We start from the raw sequence: 22,385 nt of genomic DNA on the forward strand, positions 1-22,385 counted from the left end.
CATCTTATATGGCTGTCAAACAAAGCAGAACCAACAGCTTTCAGTCCCAGTATCCTTCCCATATTGGCCCGAATGACTGTACAGAAGCAAGGCCTCCAGAGAAATGTGTCTTAACTAACTCACCAAAAATGTCATAGTGTAATTGGCCCTTGAACCTGTGTGAAAACACTGGTGTGGCCTCCGGCTCTCGGCATCCCCCCTTGTACCTCACAAGGACCCAGTGCTGCCCTGTAGTAGAATAAACACTAAGGCTGAGTCTCAAATGGCACCCTGTTCCCTATAATATAGTGCACTACTTTTGACCAGAGCCCTCTGGGCCAAGTTCAAAACTAGTGTGCTATCTAGGAAATTTGAGACCAGTGGCGGCTCCTGAAAAAAATTCTCAGGGGGGGCAATTTTTCTGATGATTTAGGTGACCTACACACATTTAAAAAAGATATGTCCAGCAACAACATGAAGACAGGGGCAGCATATAAGTCAATACCAGAAGCATTTATTGACTGATCTCAAAAGTGTTGGCTTACCAGGGTTGGTGGAGCCCTCAGTTTCATCTTTGCCTCGCAAGCTAACTCAAACACTCCGCAAAACTTCACACACTGGATTAGCCGGCTGAGGATGTGGCGGTTCTTGCTAATGTCGTAGTAAATATATTTGTTATAGTGAATATGGAATATGATATGTTGAGTAAAATGTTGTGCTAAGATCTATTTAGGTCAGGAGCTGGTTATAAGTTCTGTTCCTATCCAATAACAATGGACAAAAGGGTCCTATCTTGTCAGCCTTGTCAGTTTCAGTTCTCCAGTAAACTTGTGATTATCAACACTAACCTCATCGTTGTGGCGGCGGACAGCTAGCCTGTATCCCTCATCCAGTTGAGTGGGAATGTTCACTCTCCCCAAAGCAGACAATCTCAAACAGCTATCCATGTGGGTCTTTGACAGCTCATGTTTCTTAATCTTTCCTGAAAGATGGTGCATGTCCGTTACACACCAGTCGCTGTCCAAGCGGTGCTGTCTGCCGTGCCGCCTTCAGGGTGAAAGAGTAAGCAGGGGGTAGCAGAAGACTGCATTAGCTACATCGCAGCCTGCTAGCCAGGTTTTTCGTTCGTACCAATTTTTGGAAAATCCTCGGGTGTAGGACTTCCCCCCTTTAGTAGAAACCTGTTGAATTATTAAATTTGGTCTGGGAGGTCCTAATTGTTTCGTTGCCAATTTATCTTCATTTGTTCGCCGACAAAAGGAACTTCTTTCAAAGACACAATCGAGTTGCACTGAAGCCTAGCCATTTTGATAGTAGTAGTGAATTGATTGACGCTCACGCTGCTACCCGCTCTTTTCTTAGTTACGTTCATGGTTATGTTACGTATGACGAAAGCGCGTAAGTGCAAGCCCTCAGAAACCCATAGAGATTGTATTGAAAGCTCTGATATTTGAAAAAAATAGATTTTACATGGGAGTCTATGACAGACTTCTGGGCGATTTTCAACCTGACTGAAATCGCCCCAAAAAGGGGGGGCCATTTGAAGCACGACTTTAGCCTGATTGGACATTTAGTGGCACTGTGGCAGATCAGACGTCTAGATTACAACACTGATAACTACTGTTGCCGTGATATAATTGATTAGAAAAAAAATCCCTTCCTTTTCCCGTTTGGCAGTGCGTCGCCCATATCGCCCTATTGAACACACCGCCCCTGTTTGAGACGCATACTAAACATTCAAGTTACCTCAGTCGAAGCTCACGGACTTCCAAGCAACAGAAACGATTTACCTTTCAGTTTCAGAAAGTGGAAAATAGGCTAGGTATGATGAGCTCTCTACCTGCCCTGTTTCTGTCTCTCTCTCGCTCTCTGTCTGTGCCCTGTTTCTGTTCAACTCTCTCTCTCTCTCTCTACATGCCCTGTTTGTTTGTCCCCCTCTCTCTCTCTTTCTCTCTCTCCCTTTCTCTACATGCCCTGTTTGTTTGTCCACCTCTCTCCCTCTCTCCCTCATATTATGTCTATATACAGTGTTGTAACGATGTGCAAATAGTTAAAGTACAAAAGGGGAAATAAATAAATATGGATTGTATTTACAATGGTGTTTGTTCTTCACTGGTTGCCCTTTTCTTGTGGCAACAGGTCACAAATCTTGCTGCTGTGATGGCACACTGTGGTATTTCACCCAGTAGATATGGGAGTTTATCAAAATTGGGTTTGTTTTTGAATTCTTTGTGGATATGTGTAATCTGAGGGAAATATGTCTCTAATATGGTCATACATTTGGCAGGAAGTTAGGAAGTGCAGCTCAGTTTCCACCTCATTTTGTTGGCAGTGTGCACATAGCCTGTCTTCTCTTGAGAGCAGGTCTGCCTACAGCGGCCTTTCTCAATAGCAAGGCTATGCTCACTGAGTCTGTACATAGTCAGGTATTATGCCTCTGTGTACTCTCTGTTTCGGACCAAATAGCATTCTAGTTTGCTCAGTTTATTTTGTTAATTCTTTGTGTGTCAAGTAATCATCTTTTTGTTTTCTCATGATTTGGTTGGGTCTAATTGTGTTGCTATCCTGGGGCTCGGTGGAGTCTGTTTGTGTTTGTGAACAGAGCCCAAGGACCAGCTTGCTTAGGGGACTCTTCTCCAGGTACATCTCTCTGTAGGTGATGGCTTTGTTATGGAAGGTTTGGGAATCGCTTCCTTTTAGGTGGTTGTAGAATTTAACGGCTCTTTTCTGGATTTTGATCATTAGCGGGTATCGGCCTAATTCTGCTCTGCATGCATTATTTGGTGTTTTACGTTGTACACAAATAATATTTTTGCAGAATTCTGCATGCAGATTCTCAATTTGGTGTTTGTCCCATTTTGTGAATTCTTGGTTGGTGAGTTGTCTACTTGAACAGATTTACTGTCAGGGCCCATGTCTGACAGAATTGGGCAGAAGATCTAGGTGCTGCTGTAGGCCCTCCTTGGTTGGGGACAGAAGCACCAGATCATCAGCAAACAGTAGACATTTGACTTCTGATTCTAGTAGGGTGAGGCCGGGTGCTGCAGACTGTTCTAGTGCCCTCGCCAATTTGTTTATATATTTGTTGAAGAGGGTGGGGCTTAAGCTGCATCCCTGTCTCACCCCACGGCCCTGTGGAACGAAATGAGTGTGTTTTTTTGCCAATATTTTACGCACACTTGTTGTTTGTGTACATGGATTTTATAATGTTGTATGTTTTTCCCCCAACACCACTTTCCATCAATTTGTATAGCAGACCCTCATGCCAAATTGAGTCAAAAGCTTTTTTGAAATCAATAAAGTATGAGAAGACTTTGCCTTTGTTTTGTTTTGTTTGTTTGTCAATTAGGGTGTGCAGGGTGAATACGCGGTATTGTCACGATCGTTCATGAACGAGAAGGACCAAGCCGCAGCGTGATATGCATTCATATTTATTTCACGAATAAACGCACAACCAAAACAACAAACGAAACGTGACGTCCAAGGTAGACAAATAACATACCTCAAACTGAACAAGATCCCACAACTGACTGGTGCCAAAAGGGTGTGGTCCTCTGTAGCTCAGCTGGTAGAGCACGGCGCTTGTAACGCCAAGGTAGTGGGTTCGATCCCCGGGACCACCCATACACAAAAAAAAAAAAAAAAAAAAAAAATGTATGCACGCATGACTGTAAGTCGCTTTGGATAAAAGCGTCTGCTAAATGGCATATTATTATTATTATTAAAAGGCTGCCTAAGTATGGTCCCCAATCAGAGACAACGAGCTACAGCTGCCTCTGATTGGGAACCAACCTGGCCAGTTTTCCTGCCTGTGTTGTGGGATTTTGTTGTGTTCCTGTTTAGGCTTGTGTGTTAGCCCTTTGGACCGTCACGGTTAAGTTTGTTATTTTGGTTACTGTGTCGTGTGTTTATTATTTAAATAAACATGTACGCCTTTCACGCTGCACCTTGGTCCGACCCGTTTCTTAAATTTATCATTGTTGTTAATTTTGTTTGGTTTTCTGTTTGACATTTTTAGATTTAATAGGGAAGCTGAGAGGTTAAATATACTGTTTAGGCTTTCTACTGCCAAGTTTACACCTTCACTATTACAGTGAAATGTTTTGTCCAGGAAGTTGTCTACAAGGGATTGAATTTGTTGTTGCCTAATTGTTTTTTGATAGGTTTCCACACTACTTTCCTTCCATCTATAGCATATCTTAATATTATTCAGTTCCTTTGGCTTTGATGCCTCATGATTGAGTATTGCTCTGTTCAAGTAGACTGTGATTTTGCTGTGATCTGATAGGGGTGTCAGTGGGCTGACTGTGAACGCTCTGAGAGACTCTGGGTTGAGGTCAGTGATAAAGTAGTCTACAGTACCTCTGCCAAGAGATGAGCTATAGGTGTACCTACCATAGGAGTCCCCTTAAAGCCTACCATTGACTATGTAAATACCCAGCTTGCGACAGAGCTGCAGGAGTTGTGACCCGTTTTTTGTTGGTTATGTTTTCGTAGTTGTGCCTAGTGGGGCGTATAGGGGAGTGAATGCTGTCACCTCCATCTATGTGTTTGTCCCCCCTTTGTGCTGAGGGTGTCAGGTTCTTGTCCAGTTCTGGCATTTAGGTCACAACAGACTAGGTACATGTCCCTGGGTCTGGAAATGATTGATTTCCTCCTCCAGGGTGGAGAAGCTGTCTTCATTAAAGTATGGGGGATTCTAGTGGGAGGATATAGATAGCACACAGGAGGACATTTTTCTCTGTTGATATCATATCCTTTTGAATTTCTAGCCAAATGTATAATGTTCCTGTTTTGATTAATTTAATAGAGTGAGTTAGGTCTGCTCTATACCAAATTAGCATACCCCTGAGTCGCTTCCCTGTTTCACACCTGGTAGTTTGGTGGATGGAACTACCAGCTCTCTCTGTAATCTAGAGGGCAACCAGTGGGTCCATCTCCTCTATATCATGTTTCTTGTAGGATGACAGTGTCTGTATTTCTGGTGGACCTGGTCCTAAAGGCTGTTCAAGTCCAGGGTGGAGTGGTGGGCCAGGTAAACATTTGGTTTTGAGGCACAGTCACAGGAAATACTTGCATTTACCCGCTGTATGGAAGCAGGGTGGAAGTCTTGTCGTGGTAGCAGGGTGGAGATAACCACTTGTGTGTTGGGGAAAGTAGAAGAAGCTTTTTCAATCACTCCCTTGAGTGCTGTGGCCACCCTTTCCTGCTGTGCTCTCAGGTCATTTGTGCCTGTGTGTATTATTATGTGGCTGGGTGATCCTAGTCGGTCCTTAGACAGAAGGTCTAGGGCGCGCTGGGTGTTTGGACACCAGAGTTTAGACACTGTATTTGGGGGGGTGCTCAGAGGGGGTGGTATCCCCTGGGCTTGGGGTTCTTCATTTGTTTGTCCAGCTGTGATGTCGAGGCTATGGTCAGGGTCTAGGGTGGACTGTTCTGCTGCGGTGTCGAGACTTTGGCCAGGATCTGAGGTGGGCTGTTCTGCTGGCTTCTCTGCGGGGGTGGCCAGCTCTCTAATGGGTTGTTCTCTGTCACCCGTCATCGTTCTCACCTTCTCCTCCAGCACTCTGATCCTCTCCTCTAGTGCTCTGTTCTTCTCCTGCTCTTTCTCCTGTTGATGTTGTCTCACCACAGTCCAGAGTGCAGACATGTCTCTCTACACCTCCACCTCTCTGGGTCTGGTTGAGGGGGTGTTGTTGAGCTGGACAATTTTTTGTGCTGACTGGAGTGTGTTCACCTGCTGTTCCAGCTCCACCTGCCTTACCTCCAGCTGGGTGAATCTATCCTTCATTTCGATGAGGGAGTAGTCCTCTGTGCTGGGAGGTTGACTTTCCGCTTGGGGTTGCTCGTCTGTGGGGTTGTATAATGAAGAGGTCTGGTCTGACACGCTTGTGGTGGGGGTATCTTTCTCAAGAGAGAGCTTATCCCATTCTCTCATCGGAACAGGCAGGTTAGTCTTGAAGGGTTTCTCTGCCTTGCCAGCCCAGCTAACACACACACTGCATTACACTGAGAGGCAAACCAGTGAGGGTGATGCAAGTCAAACAATGGCAGCTCGATGGATCAGATAAATAACAGAGTATATCAGGTGTTTTATGTAACGTGTGTGTGTGTGTGTGTGTTTACAGCGGAGGGCAGAAACGGAGGGTTTCTCTAGGAGCAGCCTTACTTCAAAACCCCCAGTTATTGATTCTGGATGAACCCACAGTCGGGGGTGGACCCTGTGCTGAGAGCCAAGTATGTATTGACCACACACACACACACACACACACACACACACACACACACACACACACACACACACACACATACACACACACACACATACACACACACACACACACACACATACACACACACACACACACACACACCCTTCTACAACAATTCACCTGCTTCACATTTCCCCCATTTACATCCAATATAATGAATCTCATATACAATCTTAAGATAACATAGCAGTTTATGAACAACACTCTCGCTCAAACACTCTTAACCTGTCAAATACAACTCTCTGCCCCCCATTACAGAAACCATATTGTCTCTCATTCAGAATGAGTGTATAAGTCCTGTTGGAAGTATCTGGGTGTGTAATCTAATTGTGTAATAGTACCAGTGCTCTGTTACAAAGCCCAGCCAAATCAGAGTCTAGCCAGGGTAATCCCAGGCAGGTCATAAGATTAAAGGTGTGTCCCAAATAGCACCCTATACCCTTCATAGTGCACTACCAGGGCCCATATCAGCACATTGTTAGGTTATTCTTTGTGTGACAGGTGGTTCGCCCAAACCGCACTCGTGTGATGAGTAACCTTGATTAGGACCTTGAGACGTGTGTTAGCTCCCCGAGCTAATGCCTAGGCTTTAGCTCAGTGGGAACACACAGTCTTGTTGTGCACTAGATTATCACATTTGCACACTTTCTCTTTGTATCTCGACTACTCCAGGTATGGTAGCGCCATGTCCCAAATCGCACATTACCTATATAGTGCAATACGTTTTATTTTAATGATTTTATTGGGTTTTATCACACAAGAATGTCATAGGTTCTTATCACAGGGGTTGCATCAGTACTGTACTTTGGAATATAATCAATAAGAAACATGAAAAATCCAATCATACGTTCAGTAATCACACCACAGTACAATACTATAATGCATTTAAAATATCCATACTGTAAACAACATTATCCTATAATATCAAACCCATTCTGTATCCCATCTGGTGATAAATGGCTGGTCTGGACACATCAGCCTTATAGTGCAATACTTAAGTAGTGCACTTTATAGGGAATAGGGTGCCATTTGGGGACGCCAATAGGATGTTGCCCTTAAACTGAGTTGTGTCATGTCCCTGTAGGATCTGGCAGCATCTAGTAGATATTGTGAAAACTGGAAAAGTGTCGGTCGTCATCACCACTCACTACATAGAGGAGGCCAGGCAAGCCAATGTGGTAAGACACACACACACACACACACACACACACACACTGTCCTTTTGTTAAATGCTCCTCTGTGAACGATGTGCCTTGTTTATCTGTTGACAAGAGGAAAAGGGGAAACACAGCCCAACTGACCGTCACTCCATAAATACTTTATGAGCAGGCATTAATGAGGTCCCCTCCACTGAGAAACAATGGGTCCTTTGATAGTTCCTCTAGTTCTTCTGTGTGTCACCTTTTTAGAAAGGGGGGAAGAGGTGGACTATGGGTCTGCGTGTGTGTATCACAGCGTCAATGGTCTGGTTGGCTTGTCTTCAATCAGAACACACTTCCAGTTATATGGCCCCATGTACTCCATCAGACTGGCAGTATTCACTCCCCTATCCTGGCTGGTTCAAAGTCTAACGCCTAGGGAGCTACTGCTCTGTAAATCTACAGATTAGGTTACTGTAAAACCTTTTTCCCGGTTTTCCTCTGAGATGATGTTTGCTTCTGAACAGCCTTTTTTTTCCTCAGTGAGGAAATTAAATGTGAAAGAGCGGTGAAGGGAACAAACATGAAGGATGCAGCACTGAGTGGATGTGTTGGTCCTGTACCACACGGACAATTAACTACTGTCTTTACATGCCATATGTTTTCATGTCTTCTTAGAGCTTCATTTGAGCAAACATTGGTTGTTTGAGATCCATATGTGTGCTCGTAATATACTCCTAACAGATTCATGAGCCGATTCATGAGCAGATTCATAAGCAGGTCAAAATAAACATACAGTAAGAATATACAGTAGATTGTCTGTAAAGAACTGTTAAGATGTGAATATGTACAGAATACCAAAGGACAAAGTCTTTTACAGTATATCTGGTTAAGTGCCACTATGCGCCCTGGTCAAAAGTAGTGCACTAAATAGGGAATTGGGTGCCATTTGGGATGCACAATAGATATAGATTACCTTTACCCCACATAGAGCTGTATCAATAGGTAATTTTTACATTTACATCTTAGTCATTTAGCAGATGCTCTTAACCAGAGCGACGGATCAGATCTCACTTCTCTATTGTTGCCAGTTCCAACATCATGCTTGGCCACTAAGGCAGAAGTGAAAGTAGTGTGAAGTGGATAGTACTGAATTCTCCTTTTAGCTTCTCACACTCAAAAAATATATTTATTCGAAACACACTGATAAGACTCTCTCTACGTTCCAAATGGCACCATATTATTGTTATAGTGCACTACTTTTGACCAGGACCCATAGGGCTCTCGTCAAAAGTAGTGCACTATATAGGGAATAGATGACTTCATAATAAACACCTTATTGATCATCAGTTTGTCAACAGCTGTCAGCGTCTGGGTGAAGTGGGGAAACGGAATCAGGCGCAGGACACAGAACTGAGCAAAGTATGGCTTTACTAAACACAAAGTAAACAATAGCAAACCCTCCACACAGGAAGAGCAAAAACAACAGCTCAACAGACGACGTAACAACGAACAATCACGCACAAACCCAGGAGGGAAAACAGAGGTAATATAGGGAAACTAATAAGCCTAATGAGTAACAGGTGTGAATAATAAAGACAGGACTAGTGTGACACAGAAACATGGATCGGTGGCAGCTAGTACTCCGGTGACACGAACGCCGAAGCCTGCCCGAGCAAGGAGGAGGGGCAGCTTCGGCTGTATCCGTGACAATGGCCCAATGCAGATAACAAAATCAGCAAATACTTCATTAGACCTAATATTTTCGATATAAACCGGCGAGAATAATCAAACAAAAATTGATAACTGAGCTATCAGATCATAATTTAACTCTGATTGCAAGAAAGCTTACAAAAAACAGAGATTCAATTTAAATAATTGTGACATAATAACAACAATGCTCACTAATCTAAAAAGAAAAGTATACTAAGACAATTACATGTAAGACAAAGAGAAAGAATAACCCACCTTGGGAAAATGACACCCTGTGGTAAAATCAGGGTCCAATAAAAAGAAAGAGAGAAAAACTGGACTACATGTTGACAGACTGCTGTTCAGAGGGCTGAGTAAAAACTGGACTACATGTTGACAGACTGCTGTTCAGAGGGCTGAGTAAAAACTGGACTACATGTTGACAGACTGCTGTTCAGAGGGCTGAGTAAAAAATGGACTACATGTTGACAGACTGCTGTTCAGAGGGCTGAGAAACAAGGTAATCTCACAGCTAAGAAAATCAAAAGCCAACTTCATAAATGAGGCGAAATTTGATTGTAAACACATTTGGAAAAACAGACAGTTTAACAGGAAAGACACATTTAAGGGAGATATACAACTGAAAGGTGATGGAAGATTGATGGAGGATAGCGACTCTATAGCCACTATTTTAACAATATCTTTATTCAGTCTGTACTAGATCTGGGGCAAAAGTTTACAGTGAGCGAGTTGTGTATCACCCAATGTGATGACTTTTTAACAATGTTTGATATGATTCCAACTACTGAGGTGGCAAAATACTTAACTAGGCCCCTGTCTCAGTAGCTACATGGCTGCAGTGTTCACAGAGAGAGAAAACAAACCAGGACAAAGGTGACATGATGACTGGCCCTGAGCCAAGCCTTCACCACAGGACGTTAATGATATAATTATACTGTGAGCCAGAGATCTCTGTCACACTAAAACCCATCCTCACCTTTCACACTAAAACCTGTCCTACAGGCACATTTATGACTAAGGCTATTTCTTAATTAATCTTTCCTTGATTCCTCGCATCCTCTCTCCTTGCCTCCTTCCTCAAAACTCCAGAATGACCCTGCTGTTTCCTATCTCTCCAGGTGGGTCTGATGAGGAATGGCCGACTGTTGGCCGAGGGACTTCCAGAAGCCATGATGAAACAGCACAATGCACCGGTGAGTACCCTACAACGGAGTTGACAGCCAACAGAGTTGAGGTCGACCATTGCTGTTGGCTAATAGTGTGGTCAGCTGTTTGAAATGGTAACGATGGTGACTACTAACAATGTTGACCACTGACCGTTTTAACCTTGGACTGTTTGACTGTAACTGTGTTGATGACTGACTGTTTTAACCCTGGACTGTGTTGTCTTTGTGTACAGTTGACTTTTCTGCCTGTTAACAGTAGCCCTTTATCACCACTAGACAACAGTCCTGTTAACAGTAGCCCTTTATCACCACCAGACAACAGTCCTGTTAACAGTAGCCCTTTATCACCACTAGACAACAGTCCTGTTAACAGTAGCCCTTTATCACCACTAGACAACAGTCCTGTTAACAGTAGCCCTTTATCACCACTAGACAACAGTCCTGTTAACAGTAGCCCTTTATCACCACTAGACAACAGTCCTGTTAACAGTAGCCCTTTATCACCACTAGACAACAGTCCTGTTAACAGTAGCCCTTTATCACCACTAGACAACAGTCCTGTTAACAGTAGCCCTTTATCACCACTAGACAACAGTCCTGTTAACAGTAGCCCTTTATCACCACTAGACAACAGTCCTGTTAACAGTAGCCCTTTATCACCACTAGACAACAGTCCTGTTAACAGTAACCCTTTATCACCGCTAGACAACAGTCCTGTTAACAGTAGCCCTTTATCACCACTAGACAACAGTCCTGTTAACAGTAGCCGACATTGACCCTATTGCTTCGCCTACCATCCACCCACCCACTGCAGACTCTGGAGAAAGCTTTCCTACAGCTGTGTGAGATGTCCGACTGTGTTGACTGCTTTGTGTGTTGACTGCTTTCTGTGTTGACCAGTGATCATATAAACCCTTGACTGTGTTATCAGTGTGTTCAATTGACTGTGTTGTCTATTTCCCCTGCTGCCCCATCCACCCACTGCAGACCCTGGAGAAAGCCTTCCTGCAGCTGTGTGAGACGTCAGACCAGGTGAGCTCCAAACACAGCACCTCGCCTCAGGGCGGGGTCCTAGAGAGCAGCCAATCATTCGAGAGCAGCCGGGACGAGAGTCAACCAATCCTGGGAGCCGGACCGGGACCAGTAGAAGAGCTGCCCAAATATTCAGGTAAATGTAGGGTTGTATTGACACTACACTGTATATATTCAGGTAAAGGTAGGGTTGTATGGACACTACACTGTATATATTCAGGTAAATGTAGGGTTGTATGGACACTACACTGTATATACTCAGGTAAATGTAGGGTTGTATGGACACTACACTGTATATACTCAGGTAAATGTAGGGTTGTATGGACACTACATTGTATATACTCAGGTAAATGTAGGGTTGTATGGACACTACACTGTATATACTCAGGTAAATGTAGGGTTGTATGGACACTACACTGTATATACTCAGGTAAATGTAGGGTTGTATGGACACTACACTGTATATACTCAGGTAAATGTAGGGTTGTATGGACACTACACTGTATATACTCAGGTTAAATCTAGGGTTGTATGAACACTGCAAAAGTAGCTCAACGATTTGTATGTTGTGATGGCATGGAATAATTTACTGTAGACGAACATCGCTGAACATTGCTGCTAAAACTAAAACTGTGTGTGTGTGTGTGTGTGTGTGTGTGTGTGTGTGTGTAGTGGACTGGAAGGTACGAGTCAGGCATGTGATGCCAAAGTGGAGGAACATCGCAGCTCTGATTATCAAGACCACAGTGAGGATGAAGAGGATGCCCGGGTGAGGATGGTGATGGTGGTGGTGAGGATGGTGATGGTGGTGGTGAGGATGAAGGGTGGTGGGGGTGAGGATGAAGGGTGGTGATGGTGGTGGTGAGGATGAAGGGTGGTGGTGGTGAGGATAGAGGGTGAGGATGAAGGGTGGTGGGGGTGAGGATGAAGGGTGGTGATGGTGGTGGTGAGGATGAAGGGTGGTGGTGGTGAGGATAGAGGGTCGTGATGGTGGTGGTGAGGATGAAGGGTGGTGGGGGTGAGGATGAAGGGTGGTGATGGTGGTGGTGAGGATGAAGGGTGGTGGTGGTGAGGATAGAGGGTCGTGATGGTGGTGGTGAGGATGAAGGGTGGTGGGGGTGAGGATGAAGGGTGGTGATGGTGGTGGTGAGGATGAAGGGTGGTGGTGGTGAGGATGAAGGGTCGTGATGGTGGTGGTGAGGATGAAGGGTGGTGGGGGTGAGGATAGAGGGTCGTGATGGTGGTGGTGAGGATGAAGGGTGGTGGGGGTGAGGATGAAGGGTGGTGATGGTGGTGGTGAGGATGAAGGGTGGTGGTGGTGAGGATGAAGGGTGGTGGGGGTGAGGATGAAGGGTGGTGATGGTGGTGGTGAGGATAGAGGGTGGTGATGGTGGTGGTGAGGATGAAGGGTGGTGGGGGTGAGGATGAAGGGTCGTGATGGTGGTGGTGAGGATGAAGGGTGGTGGGGGTGAGGATGAAGGGTGGTGATGGTGGTGGTGAGGATGAAGGGTGGTGGTGGTGGTGGTGAGTATGATAATGATTATAATGAGGATGAAGAGGTGGGGGCAGAGGATGCTGATGAAGGGGAGTAGTAGAATGAAGATAGTATTTGAACCAATGTCTGGTATCTGTCCAGGTCCCTGTGTTTCCAGTTCCTGCTGCCAGTCATCCAGATCTCTCTGATGTGTCTGTGTATCGGAGGAGACCCCAAAGGAATACAGGTGGCAGTGGTCAACAATGAGACCTCCTCCAGCTCCTTCAGCCAATCCCTGCTCTCCTTCCTGGACAACTCCAGTGTGCAACAGGTACTGGACCAATCAACTGGGTGGCATTCATTAGTGCAAAGCATTTTGCAACGGAAAAGGAAAAACAGGTGTTTCTTATTGGACAAGTTCAGGTAGTCCGTTCCTGTTTCAGTCTGGAGGCAAACTAAATGTCTGTTTGTTAGTTATTAAGGGGTCAGATGGAGTTTGTTGTGGAGGGGAGGGGCACGACCTAAAAAGAGGAAGTAACCAGAGTTGCACTCTACACTCCCTGTTTACCTCGAGGTGGCTGGTTTCACTTCTTCTCTGCTCTTTATTTTTCTAAGAACACGTTCATGTGCTGTGTGTCTGTTTGAAATAAGTCAAGCAAAAGCACTTTCAGAGCTAACTCCATAATTCACCTTTTGAAAGGAATTGTGTGTTTTGTTATTACAGTTCGCTGAAACAGTTTGAGTATCTACCACTGTCCTCCTGGTCAAAACCCAGTGAGCAAAATTATGTCTAAAGGACGTTGTGATGTCACGAGAGGCTACACAGCTTTCAGCGGGGTTGCTCAAGTAGTGCAAGGAGACCAGGTTCAACCAAAACAAGGATTTTATTAAAGGTCTTGGGAAACTAACGAAAGTACAACACAATTCTGTTCTCTGGTGGCTCTTTACGGGTTAACAGTTCAGGGATGTCTCTTCCACATCCAAAATCATAACTCTCCTCGCTCAAATAACTTTTCCCCAGTCTTACTGTATTCCGTGTTGCAGCTAGTGGCCAACCCAGCAAAACGTCCTTCCAAATGTCCCACACGTATTTCCACAGGTGCATATATCCAAAGGTGAGTATTTCCCAAAGGTAAGTATCTCCAAATCCTTATATTCCTCATGGAAGTGGACGTGCAGCACTCTTGTCCTCCAGAGAGCCCAGCCTCGAGACCGTGTCTCTTCCCTTCAACAAACCTTCAGCTCATCAGCTCCTGATTGGTTTCAGCTGCGTGGGAAGATTGGCCATAGAGGGTTGGAGTTCCCGACCATACCAGCAGATGGAGCCATAGCTGTCTGGGTTTGCAGCCATCTCAGGGGGATGTAACGTCCCTCCAGGACACAGCCTCTCGTGACATCACACATCCCCCTCCTCGGGACCGACGTCCTCGTCGGGGGTAAAGGCAGCGAAGAAGGCATCACGCCGGGAGAGGCGTCCGCATTGCCGTGGTGCTTGCCAGCCCTGTGGACAACAGAAAAGTTAAACGGTTGCAAGCTCAAAAACCATCTGGTTACTCTACTGTTTGATTCCTTGTTCTTGGCCATCCACTGCAGAGGGCGTGATCAGATACCACCCTGAAAACGTCGGCCCAGGAGATAGAACCAGAAGGGACTCCAGGGCCCAGACTACAGCCAGACATTCTTTCTCCACCGTTGAATAGTTCTTCTCTCTTGGAAGTAACTTTCTGCTTAGGTAGAGAATGGGATGTTCTTCACCGTCATGTGCCTGGGTGAGGACAGCACCCAGACCCACCTCCGAAGCATCCGCTTGGACAATGAATTCCTTCTTGAAGTCTGGTGCCACCAGGATCGGACTGGAGCAGAGTGCTCGCTTCAGGTTGAGGAAAGCCGCCTCCGCCGCAGGGTTCCACTTCACCATTCGTGAGTGGCGTTTGGTCGTCAGCTCCGTCAACGGTGCAGCTATGGTAGCAAAATCTGCAATAAAGCGTCTATAGTAGCCAGCGAGGCCCAAAAATGACCTTACTTGCTTCTTGTTGATGGGCTGCGGCCAGTCCTGTATGGCCCCTGCAGTTTGGCTTCCTGTGGTTTGACCAACCCCCGCCCAATGGTGTACCCCAGGTAGTTTGTCTCACTGAAGGCCACCTTGCACTTCTTCGGGTTTGCCGTGAGCCCTGCTTCCCTGAGCGAATCCAGCACCGCTTGTACCCGGGGTAGGTGGCTGGCCCAATCCTGACTTTGTATAACAACATCATCCAAATAAGCCGCTGCGTACCTCTTGTGGGGCGCAAGGACTCGATCCATCAGGCGTTGGAGCGTGGCAGGTGCCCCGTGGAGACCAAACGGAAGTCGGGTATACTGGTAGAGCCCCTCCGGGGTGGCAAAGGCTGTCTTCTCCTTAGACGCCGGGGGTCAAGGGGCACCTGCCAGTAGCCTTTTGTGAGATCAAGAGTGGTTAGGAAACGAGCATGCCCCAAGGAGTCTATTAAATCATCGACACGAGGCATTGGGTATGCATCAAATTCAGACACTTCATTCAACTTTCGATAGTCATTACAAAATCGTACTGAACCGTCTGGCTTGGGAACTAGTACGATGGGACTTGCCCAGGCACTGTGGGACTCTTCGATTACTCCCAACTCCTGCATCTTCCTTACCTCCTTCTGTATAACCACTTTACGAGCCTCTGGCACGCGGTACGGGCGCTGGTTTACCGTTCGGCCAGGCATGGTGCGGATCTCATGTTGGACCACCTCTGTGTGACCGGGAAGGGAGGAGAAGACATCCTGGTTCTGCTCCACGAGTTCCAGGGCCATCTGTCGTTGATGTGGGGACAGATTTGGACCCAGCTGAACCTCTTCTCGCGCCGGTTCCTGGGTCTCTGTGGGGGTAGAGAGCTGAACAGCGCCTCTCTGGCGTGCCACTTCTTTAAAAGGTTAACATGATAAATCTGCTCAGTTTTCCTTTTATCTGGTTGCCTCACCTTGTAGTTTACTTCTCCCATGCGTTCAATGACCTCATATGGTCCTTGCCAGGTTGCCAGGAATTTGCACTCAACGGTTGGCACCAGGACCAGCACTCTGTCCCCCGGCTTAAACTCCCTGGGTTGAGCAGATCTGTTGTAGGAGGCTTGCTGTTGCCGCTGACTGGCCTCCAGGTGTTCCCGCATCATGGGATAGATGGCCTTCATTCTCTCCCTCATAGCCCCTACATGGTCGATCAGTGTCCGCTGTTGGCATGGCTGCTCCTCCCAGGCCTCCTTGGCGATGTCGAGCAGTCCTCTGGGTCTGTAGGAAAGCAAGAGCTCAAAGGGTGAAAAACCAGTAGAAGACTGAGGTACCTCTCTCACTGCAAAATAATATGTATGGTAACAGCTGATCCCAGTTGCGCCCATCTTCCCCTACCGCTTTCCGCAGCATGGATTTTAGTGTTTTGTTAAAACGTTCGACTAGGCCATCTGTCTGGGGGTGGTAGACCGAGGTTCTCAGCTGTTTGATTTTCAGTAAAGCACAGAGTTCTTTCATCACCCTGGACATGAATGGAGTCCCTTGGTCCGTCAATATCTCTTTTGGGATTCCCAGACTAGTTGAGAGACGGAACAGCTCCTTGGCGATTTGTCTGGATGTAGCCTTCCTCAGCGGAATGGCCTCCGGGTACCGGGACGCATAGTCCAGAATGACCAGAATGTATTGATGTCCCCTGGCACTTTTCGGTAAGGGCCCGACTATGTCTAATCCAATCCTCTCAAAAGGAGTTTCGATAATGGGCAAGGGAATGAGCGGGTTTCTATATGTGGGCTTTGGCGCAACCTGCTGACACTCAGGGCAACTTACGGCAGTAGTTCTCTATCTCTTTGTGTACTCCTGGCCAAAAGAAACGTTGCATGATTCTTTCCTTAGTCTTCTCTACCCCCAAGTGGGCCCCTAGCGGGTGTGTGTGGGCTAGGTTGAGTACTGTGGCCCGATAGGGCTGTGGCACGAGGAGCTGTTCATGCACTTCCTCATTTTTCTTGACTATCTGATATACTAACCCCGGTTTACTGCGAAATGGGGGTAAGTAGGGGTTGTCTTATCACCTAACACTACACCTTCTAATACCTGCACATTTCTTAAGGCATTTGCAAGAGTAGGATCTTGTAATTGAGCCGTACCATACTGGCCTGTGAAGGGGGAAGCTCTTGGGTGCCTGGGACGTCTTCTTCACTGGAGAACGGAGCACTTTCCTGGGCTGCGTTCTCTTCTCCCGTATCCGGACCAGTCTCGGTGTCGGTCTGGGCACCTGCCATCCCTATCAGAGCCCGGGCGGGAGTGAGTAACTCGGAGGATTGCACCGGAGCCTTCCCAGGATGAGTCTTGCCTCTCCGTTTCCGAGGTACTCGGTTTATCCTCTCCTGAGACTCTCTCCAGAGTGGGTAAAGGCTGGGCAGTCTCGTCCAATTAGGACAGGGACGGGGAGGGAATCAACCACCCCGCCGTCGTGTGTATGGTTCCCCGTGTGCTGGTCATTGTAAGTTCAGTAATGGGGTATTCTCTGGTGTCCCCATGGACACAGGAAACTGGGAGGACTTTCCCGGGGGTCAGACACGTTGGGCCCACCAAATCCTTACGCACCAGGGTGGCCCGGCTACCAGAATCCAGTAAGGCCTCCACATCATGGTGATTCACAGTTACCGGGCAGGTGGGGGGTCGATCTGGGCCGCCATCTACGACTCCCAAGAGCGAGGCAACACGGTGTGTGGGTGCTGAGCTGGAGGACTCCGCAGTGGGCATAGGTTCATCGGCTGGTTTCCCACACTGCCAGGAGATATGTCCCATCTCCCCCACACCGGTAACACTGTCGAGTTTCCCCCTCCTGGTGTACTCTTCTTGGACCCGCCTGGTTTCTGGCTCCCCCTGGAGCCGGGATAAGTCCTGACGTGGCTGGGTTCGAGACCTTGGGGTCCTTTGGACGGGTTCTTCCCATTTGTGGTGGGGCCGCCCTCCTGGGGTCTTTTCGGGAAGCATTCAGCATCTCCGCTGTGGCCTGGTACTTTTCCACAGCTTCCACGGTCAGATCAGCCGTGGTCAAGGCCTGTTGACTGATGAACCGTTTTGCCTCATAAGGCAGGGGCGCGTAGGTAACGATCCACCACAACGGCCTCCACCACCGCCGCTGCTGTATTCCTCTGCGGATCCAGCCATTTCCTTCGCGATTCGGACAAGTTCATGCATCTGCGCCCGAGGAGGTTGGTCTGGTTGGAAGGTCCAGCTGTGAAAGCGCTGGGCCATACCAAACTTTGTGAGTCCATATCTGCTGAGGATCTCAGACTTCAGGGCATCATAGTCAGTAACCTGGTCAGGGCCCAGGTCCCGGACAGCATTCAGCGATTCCCCGGTTAGAAAGGGGGCTAACAGACCAACCCACTGTTGCTTGGGCCAGGCTTCCCTAGTGGCCGTGGCCTCAAATGCATGCAGGTATGCCTCAATGTCATCGGTAGCTCCCATCTTAGATATAAAGTCACTTGCCTTTATTGGGCGGGGTATTTTGGACCACCCTCTGTCTCTGCAACTGCAATTCCTCTGCCTTCAGAAGGTTGGCTTTCTTTTGCTCCTCCAAGAGAGCCACGTTTGCTTGCATCTGGGCTTGCTGGCCAGCAACAAGGGCTTTCAATATGTCCTCCATTTCAGTCGGGCGGGAGCCTACGGCCAACTTGGAAAACTGGGTGATCAAACCTTCGGTATCCTCCTCTGACATGCACTATTAACACTTGAGCGTGCCTGTATTCTCCACCATCTGTGATGTCACGAGAGGCTACACAGCTTTCAGCGGGGTTGCTCAAGTAGTGCAAGGAGACCAGGTTCAACCAAAACAAGGATTTTATTAAAGGTCTTGGGAAACTAACGAAAGTACAACACAATTCTGTTCTCTGGTGGCTCTTTACGGGTTAACAGTTCAGGGATGTCTCTTCCACATCCAAAATCATAACTCTCCCTCGCTCAAATAACTTTTCCCCAGTCTTACTGTATTCCGTGTTGCAGCTAGTGGCCAACCCAGCAAACGTCCTTCCAAATGTCCCACACGTATTTCCACAGGTGCATATATCCAAAGGTGAGTATTTCCCAAAGGTAAGTATCTCCAAATCCTTATATTCCTCATGGAAGTGGACGTGCAGCACTCTTGTCCTCCAGAGAGCCCAGCCTCGAGACCGTGTCTCTTCCCTTCAACAAACCTTCAGCTCATCAGCTCCTGATTGGTTTCAGCTGCGTGGGAAGATTGGCCATAGAGGGTTGGAGTTCCCGACCATACCAGCAGATGGAGCCATAGCTGTCTGGGTTTGCAGCCATCTCAGGGGGATGTAACGTCCTCCAGGACACAGCCTCTCGTGACATCACAACGTATAGAGTACCACATTATGAGTCATAATACCCATAAAACCTAGCTGTCAAACAGGGAAATGGTTCCAATCATTTTTTCCACCATTCATTTTTCCCTTAGGGGATTTTAGAAACACTTAGAATAAGGGCTGTGTTTCATGTAGGCTTACCCTGGCGTGACGTTTTGTTAACTGTGTAAATCTCTTTAGGACAAGGTGACTCAATATTTTATAAAATAATATGCCATTTAGCAGCGCTTTATCAAAGCGACTTACAGTCATGCGTGATTTTTGTGTATGTATTTTAGCCTTGCTTTTTTTCTTGCTTTGACTGTAATATATGGTTGTTTATCTACCTTAGTTGAATGCATTGACTGAAAGTCTCTGGATAAGAGCGTCTGCTAAATTACCAAAATGTAAATCTGAACATGAACACTTGCAAAGCATGCTGGGTATTATTCTAATGCACTCCGCCCCCCAAAAATAAAAAAAAATTGGTTGGTCCGAACCTGACCAAATCTTAACCAATCATAGATGTCTATGTTTCCCAAGGTTGGAAAGCACAGTACAGTAGAGTAGAGTACAGTGCAGTACAGTACACTTTTTGGGGGCCAAATCAAGGCTGGACAGGATGTCTGTGGACGTTGAAATTAAGGCCGGTACAGAGGTCACCAGAAAACGACGTCTGTGGTCGATGAAATCAAAGCCAGGGCGGACTGACCAAATTTCAACGTCTTTTCAACATCAATGGACATAGGCATTGGACAGTGCTCACTGGGACGTAGTGCACTATATGGAGGAATAGGGTGTCACACTGTCCTCCTGGTCAAAAGTAGTGCACTAGATGGACCAATAGGGTGTAATTTAAGACCTAGCCATAGTCACTTAGGGTGTCCCCTGTCCCTCCCTGCCCTAGGTGAACCTGTCCCATAGTCACTGAGGGTGTCCCCTGTCCCTCCCTGCCCTAGGTGAACCTGTCCCATAGTCACTGAGGGTTTCCCCTGTCCCTCCCTGCCCTAGGTGAACCTGTCCCATAGTCACTGAGGGTGTCCCCTGTCCCTCCCTGCCCTAGGTGAACCTGTCCCATAGTCACTGAGGGTGTCCCCTGTCCCTCCCTTCCCTAGGTGAACCTGTCCCATAGTCACTGAGGGTGTCCCCTGTCCCTCCCCTGCCCTAGGTGAATCTGTCCCATAGTCACTGAGGGTGTCCCCTGTCCCTCCCTGCCCTAGTTAAACCTGTCCCATAGTCACTGAGGGTGTCCCCTGTCCCTCCCTGCCCTAGGTGAACCTGTCCCATAGTCACTGAGGGTGTCCCCTGTCCCTCCCTGCCCTAGGTGAACCTGTCCCATAGTCACTGAGGGTGTCCCCTGTCCCTCCCTTCCCTAGGTGAACCTGTCCCATAGTCACTGAGGGTGTCCCCTGTCCCTCCTGCCCTAGGTGAACCTGTCCCATAGTCACTGAGGGTGTCCACTGTCCCTCCCTGCCCTAGGTGAACCTGTCCCACGCCGATGCTTTTGCAGGGGCCTATAACGGAGAGTACTGGGGCGTCATCGGGTTTGGAAAGAATTTCACCAGCTACCTGACCAAGAGGTGAGCCCTACCTCTGGACCTGTCTCTTGTCTTGTCTCATCTTCTCCCCTTGTTCTTCTGTTCTGTTATCCTCTCCTCTGTTCTCCTCTCTTCTGTTCTCCTCTCTTCTGTTAAGTTCTCCTCTCTTCTGTTCTCCTCTGTTCTGTTACGTTATGTTCTGTTCTGTTCTCCTCTCTTCTGTTCTCCTCTCTTCTGTTCTGTTCTGTTCTCCTCTCTTCTCTTCTGTTCTGTTCTGTTCTCCTCTCTTCTGTTCTCTTCTCCCCTTGTTTTTCTCCCATTGTTCTTCTCTCTTCTCTTCTCTTCTCTTCTCTTCTCTTCTCTTCTCTTCTCTTCTCTTCTCTTCTCTTCTCTTCTCTTCTCTTCTCTTCTCTTCTGTTCTCCTCTCTTCTGTTCTCTTCTCCCTTGTTCTTCTCTTCTCTTCTCTTCTCTTCTCTTCTCTTCTCTTCTCTTCTCTTCTCTTCTCTTCTCTTCTCTTCTCTTCTCTTCTCTTCTCTTCTCTTCTCTTCTCTTCTCTTCTCTTCTCTTCTCTTCTGTTCTCCTCTTCTCTTTTAAACACTGTCAATAACCAGGTTTCCATCCACAGTTTTTATGTGAGTAAAGTCATACCGTATAAAAAAGATATTAAAGAATGTATCATGACGGTTGTGATGGAAACAGTTAGTTCCGGTACAATTCTATAAATGCTGACAGATCATTTGTTCATTCGACATGGTGGGACATTTTTGTGTCGGTAAAATGCGCAAATATTGATATAATAACCATCAATAAGAAGTCAACTTGGAGCCACGGGATGACATGTTGTGTGGTCCTCCCACTACGACTCAGGAAAGCATGCAGTTTATTAGGCTACAGATGAAATAAGTTATGATGAACTTCACAGGGTGGTGAAAGTGCATGGTGATGAGCTTGATGGTCCTTTCCAATAAATATCTAGGGTCTTATTCTGGTGACATGATGATCGATGCTTAACTGCCGTTTGACAAATAAAAATATTCTTGCTCTTATCCATAATAATCTCATAATGTAGACTAGCCAACCCACACATCCTACCCACTCTGTATCTAGAGCGCACGTGCCAAGACCAGAGGAGGCACATTTGCGATTTAACGCAACAGTTTTTGTGACAAAACTATCGGTAAAGTTGAAAATTCGATGGAAACGCATTGAACTTTTAGATTAATTTTCAGTACATGAAAACTACGTAATCATGGACTGACTTTTATCCACAACAAGTCAGTTTGGTGGAATCACACCACTCGTGGGAAATATTATTTTCTTTATGCGGATAAAGACACTCCTCGGATTTGGCAGGGCTTGAAAACTATTACAGACTACAAAGGGAAGCACAGCCATGAGCTGCCCAGTGACACAAGCCTACCAGACGAGCTAAATCACTTCTATGCTCGCTTCCAGGCAAGCAACAATGAAGCATGCATGAGAGCACCAGCTGTTCCGGTTGACTATGTGATCACGCTCTCCGTAGCCGATGTGAGTAAGACTTTTAAGCAGGTCAACATTCACAAGGCCGCAGGGCCAGACGGATTACCAGGACGTGTACTCCGAGCATGTGCTGACCAACTGGCAAGTGTCTTCACTGACATTTTCAACATGTCCCTGACTGAGTCTGTAATACCAACATGTTTCAAGCAGACCACCATAGTCCCTGTGCCCA

General features: G+C 46.9%; 1 protein-coding gene across 1 annotated transcript in view; it reads left to right on the plus strand.

The window, feature by feature from the left end:
* The window catches only part of abch1 (ATP-binding cassette, sub-family H, member 1), a gene marked incomplete at its 5' end in the record, with an annotated part of 48,925 nt that overhangs the window by 11,478 nt on the left and 15,062 nt on the right, over positions 1–22,385 (plus strand). Inside the window, 8 exon segments of the mRNA XM_045211618.1 lie at positions 6,108–6,189; positions 6,191–6,216; positions 7,336–7,429; positions 10,222–10,296; positions 11,257–11,437; positions 11,974–12,070; positions 12,938–13,106; positions 20,613–20,713. Coding sequence (XP_045067553.1) covers positions 6,108–6,189; positions 6,191–6,216; positions 7,336–7,429; positions 10,222–10,296; positions 11,257–11,437; positions 11,974–12,070; positions 12,938–13,106; positions 20,613–20,713 — 825 coding nt within the window.

Source organism: Coregonus clupeaformis, chromosome 37 (assembly GCF_020615455.1).
Source record: "Coregonus clupeaformis isolate EN_2021a chromosome 37, ASM2061545v1, whole genome shotgun sequence".
Classification (NCBI taxonomy): domain Eukaryota; kingdom Metazoa; phylum Chordata; class Actinopteri; order Salmoniformes; family Salmonidae; genus Coregonus; species Coregonus clupeaformis.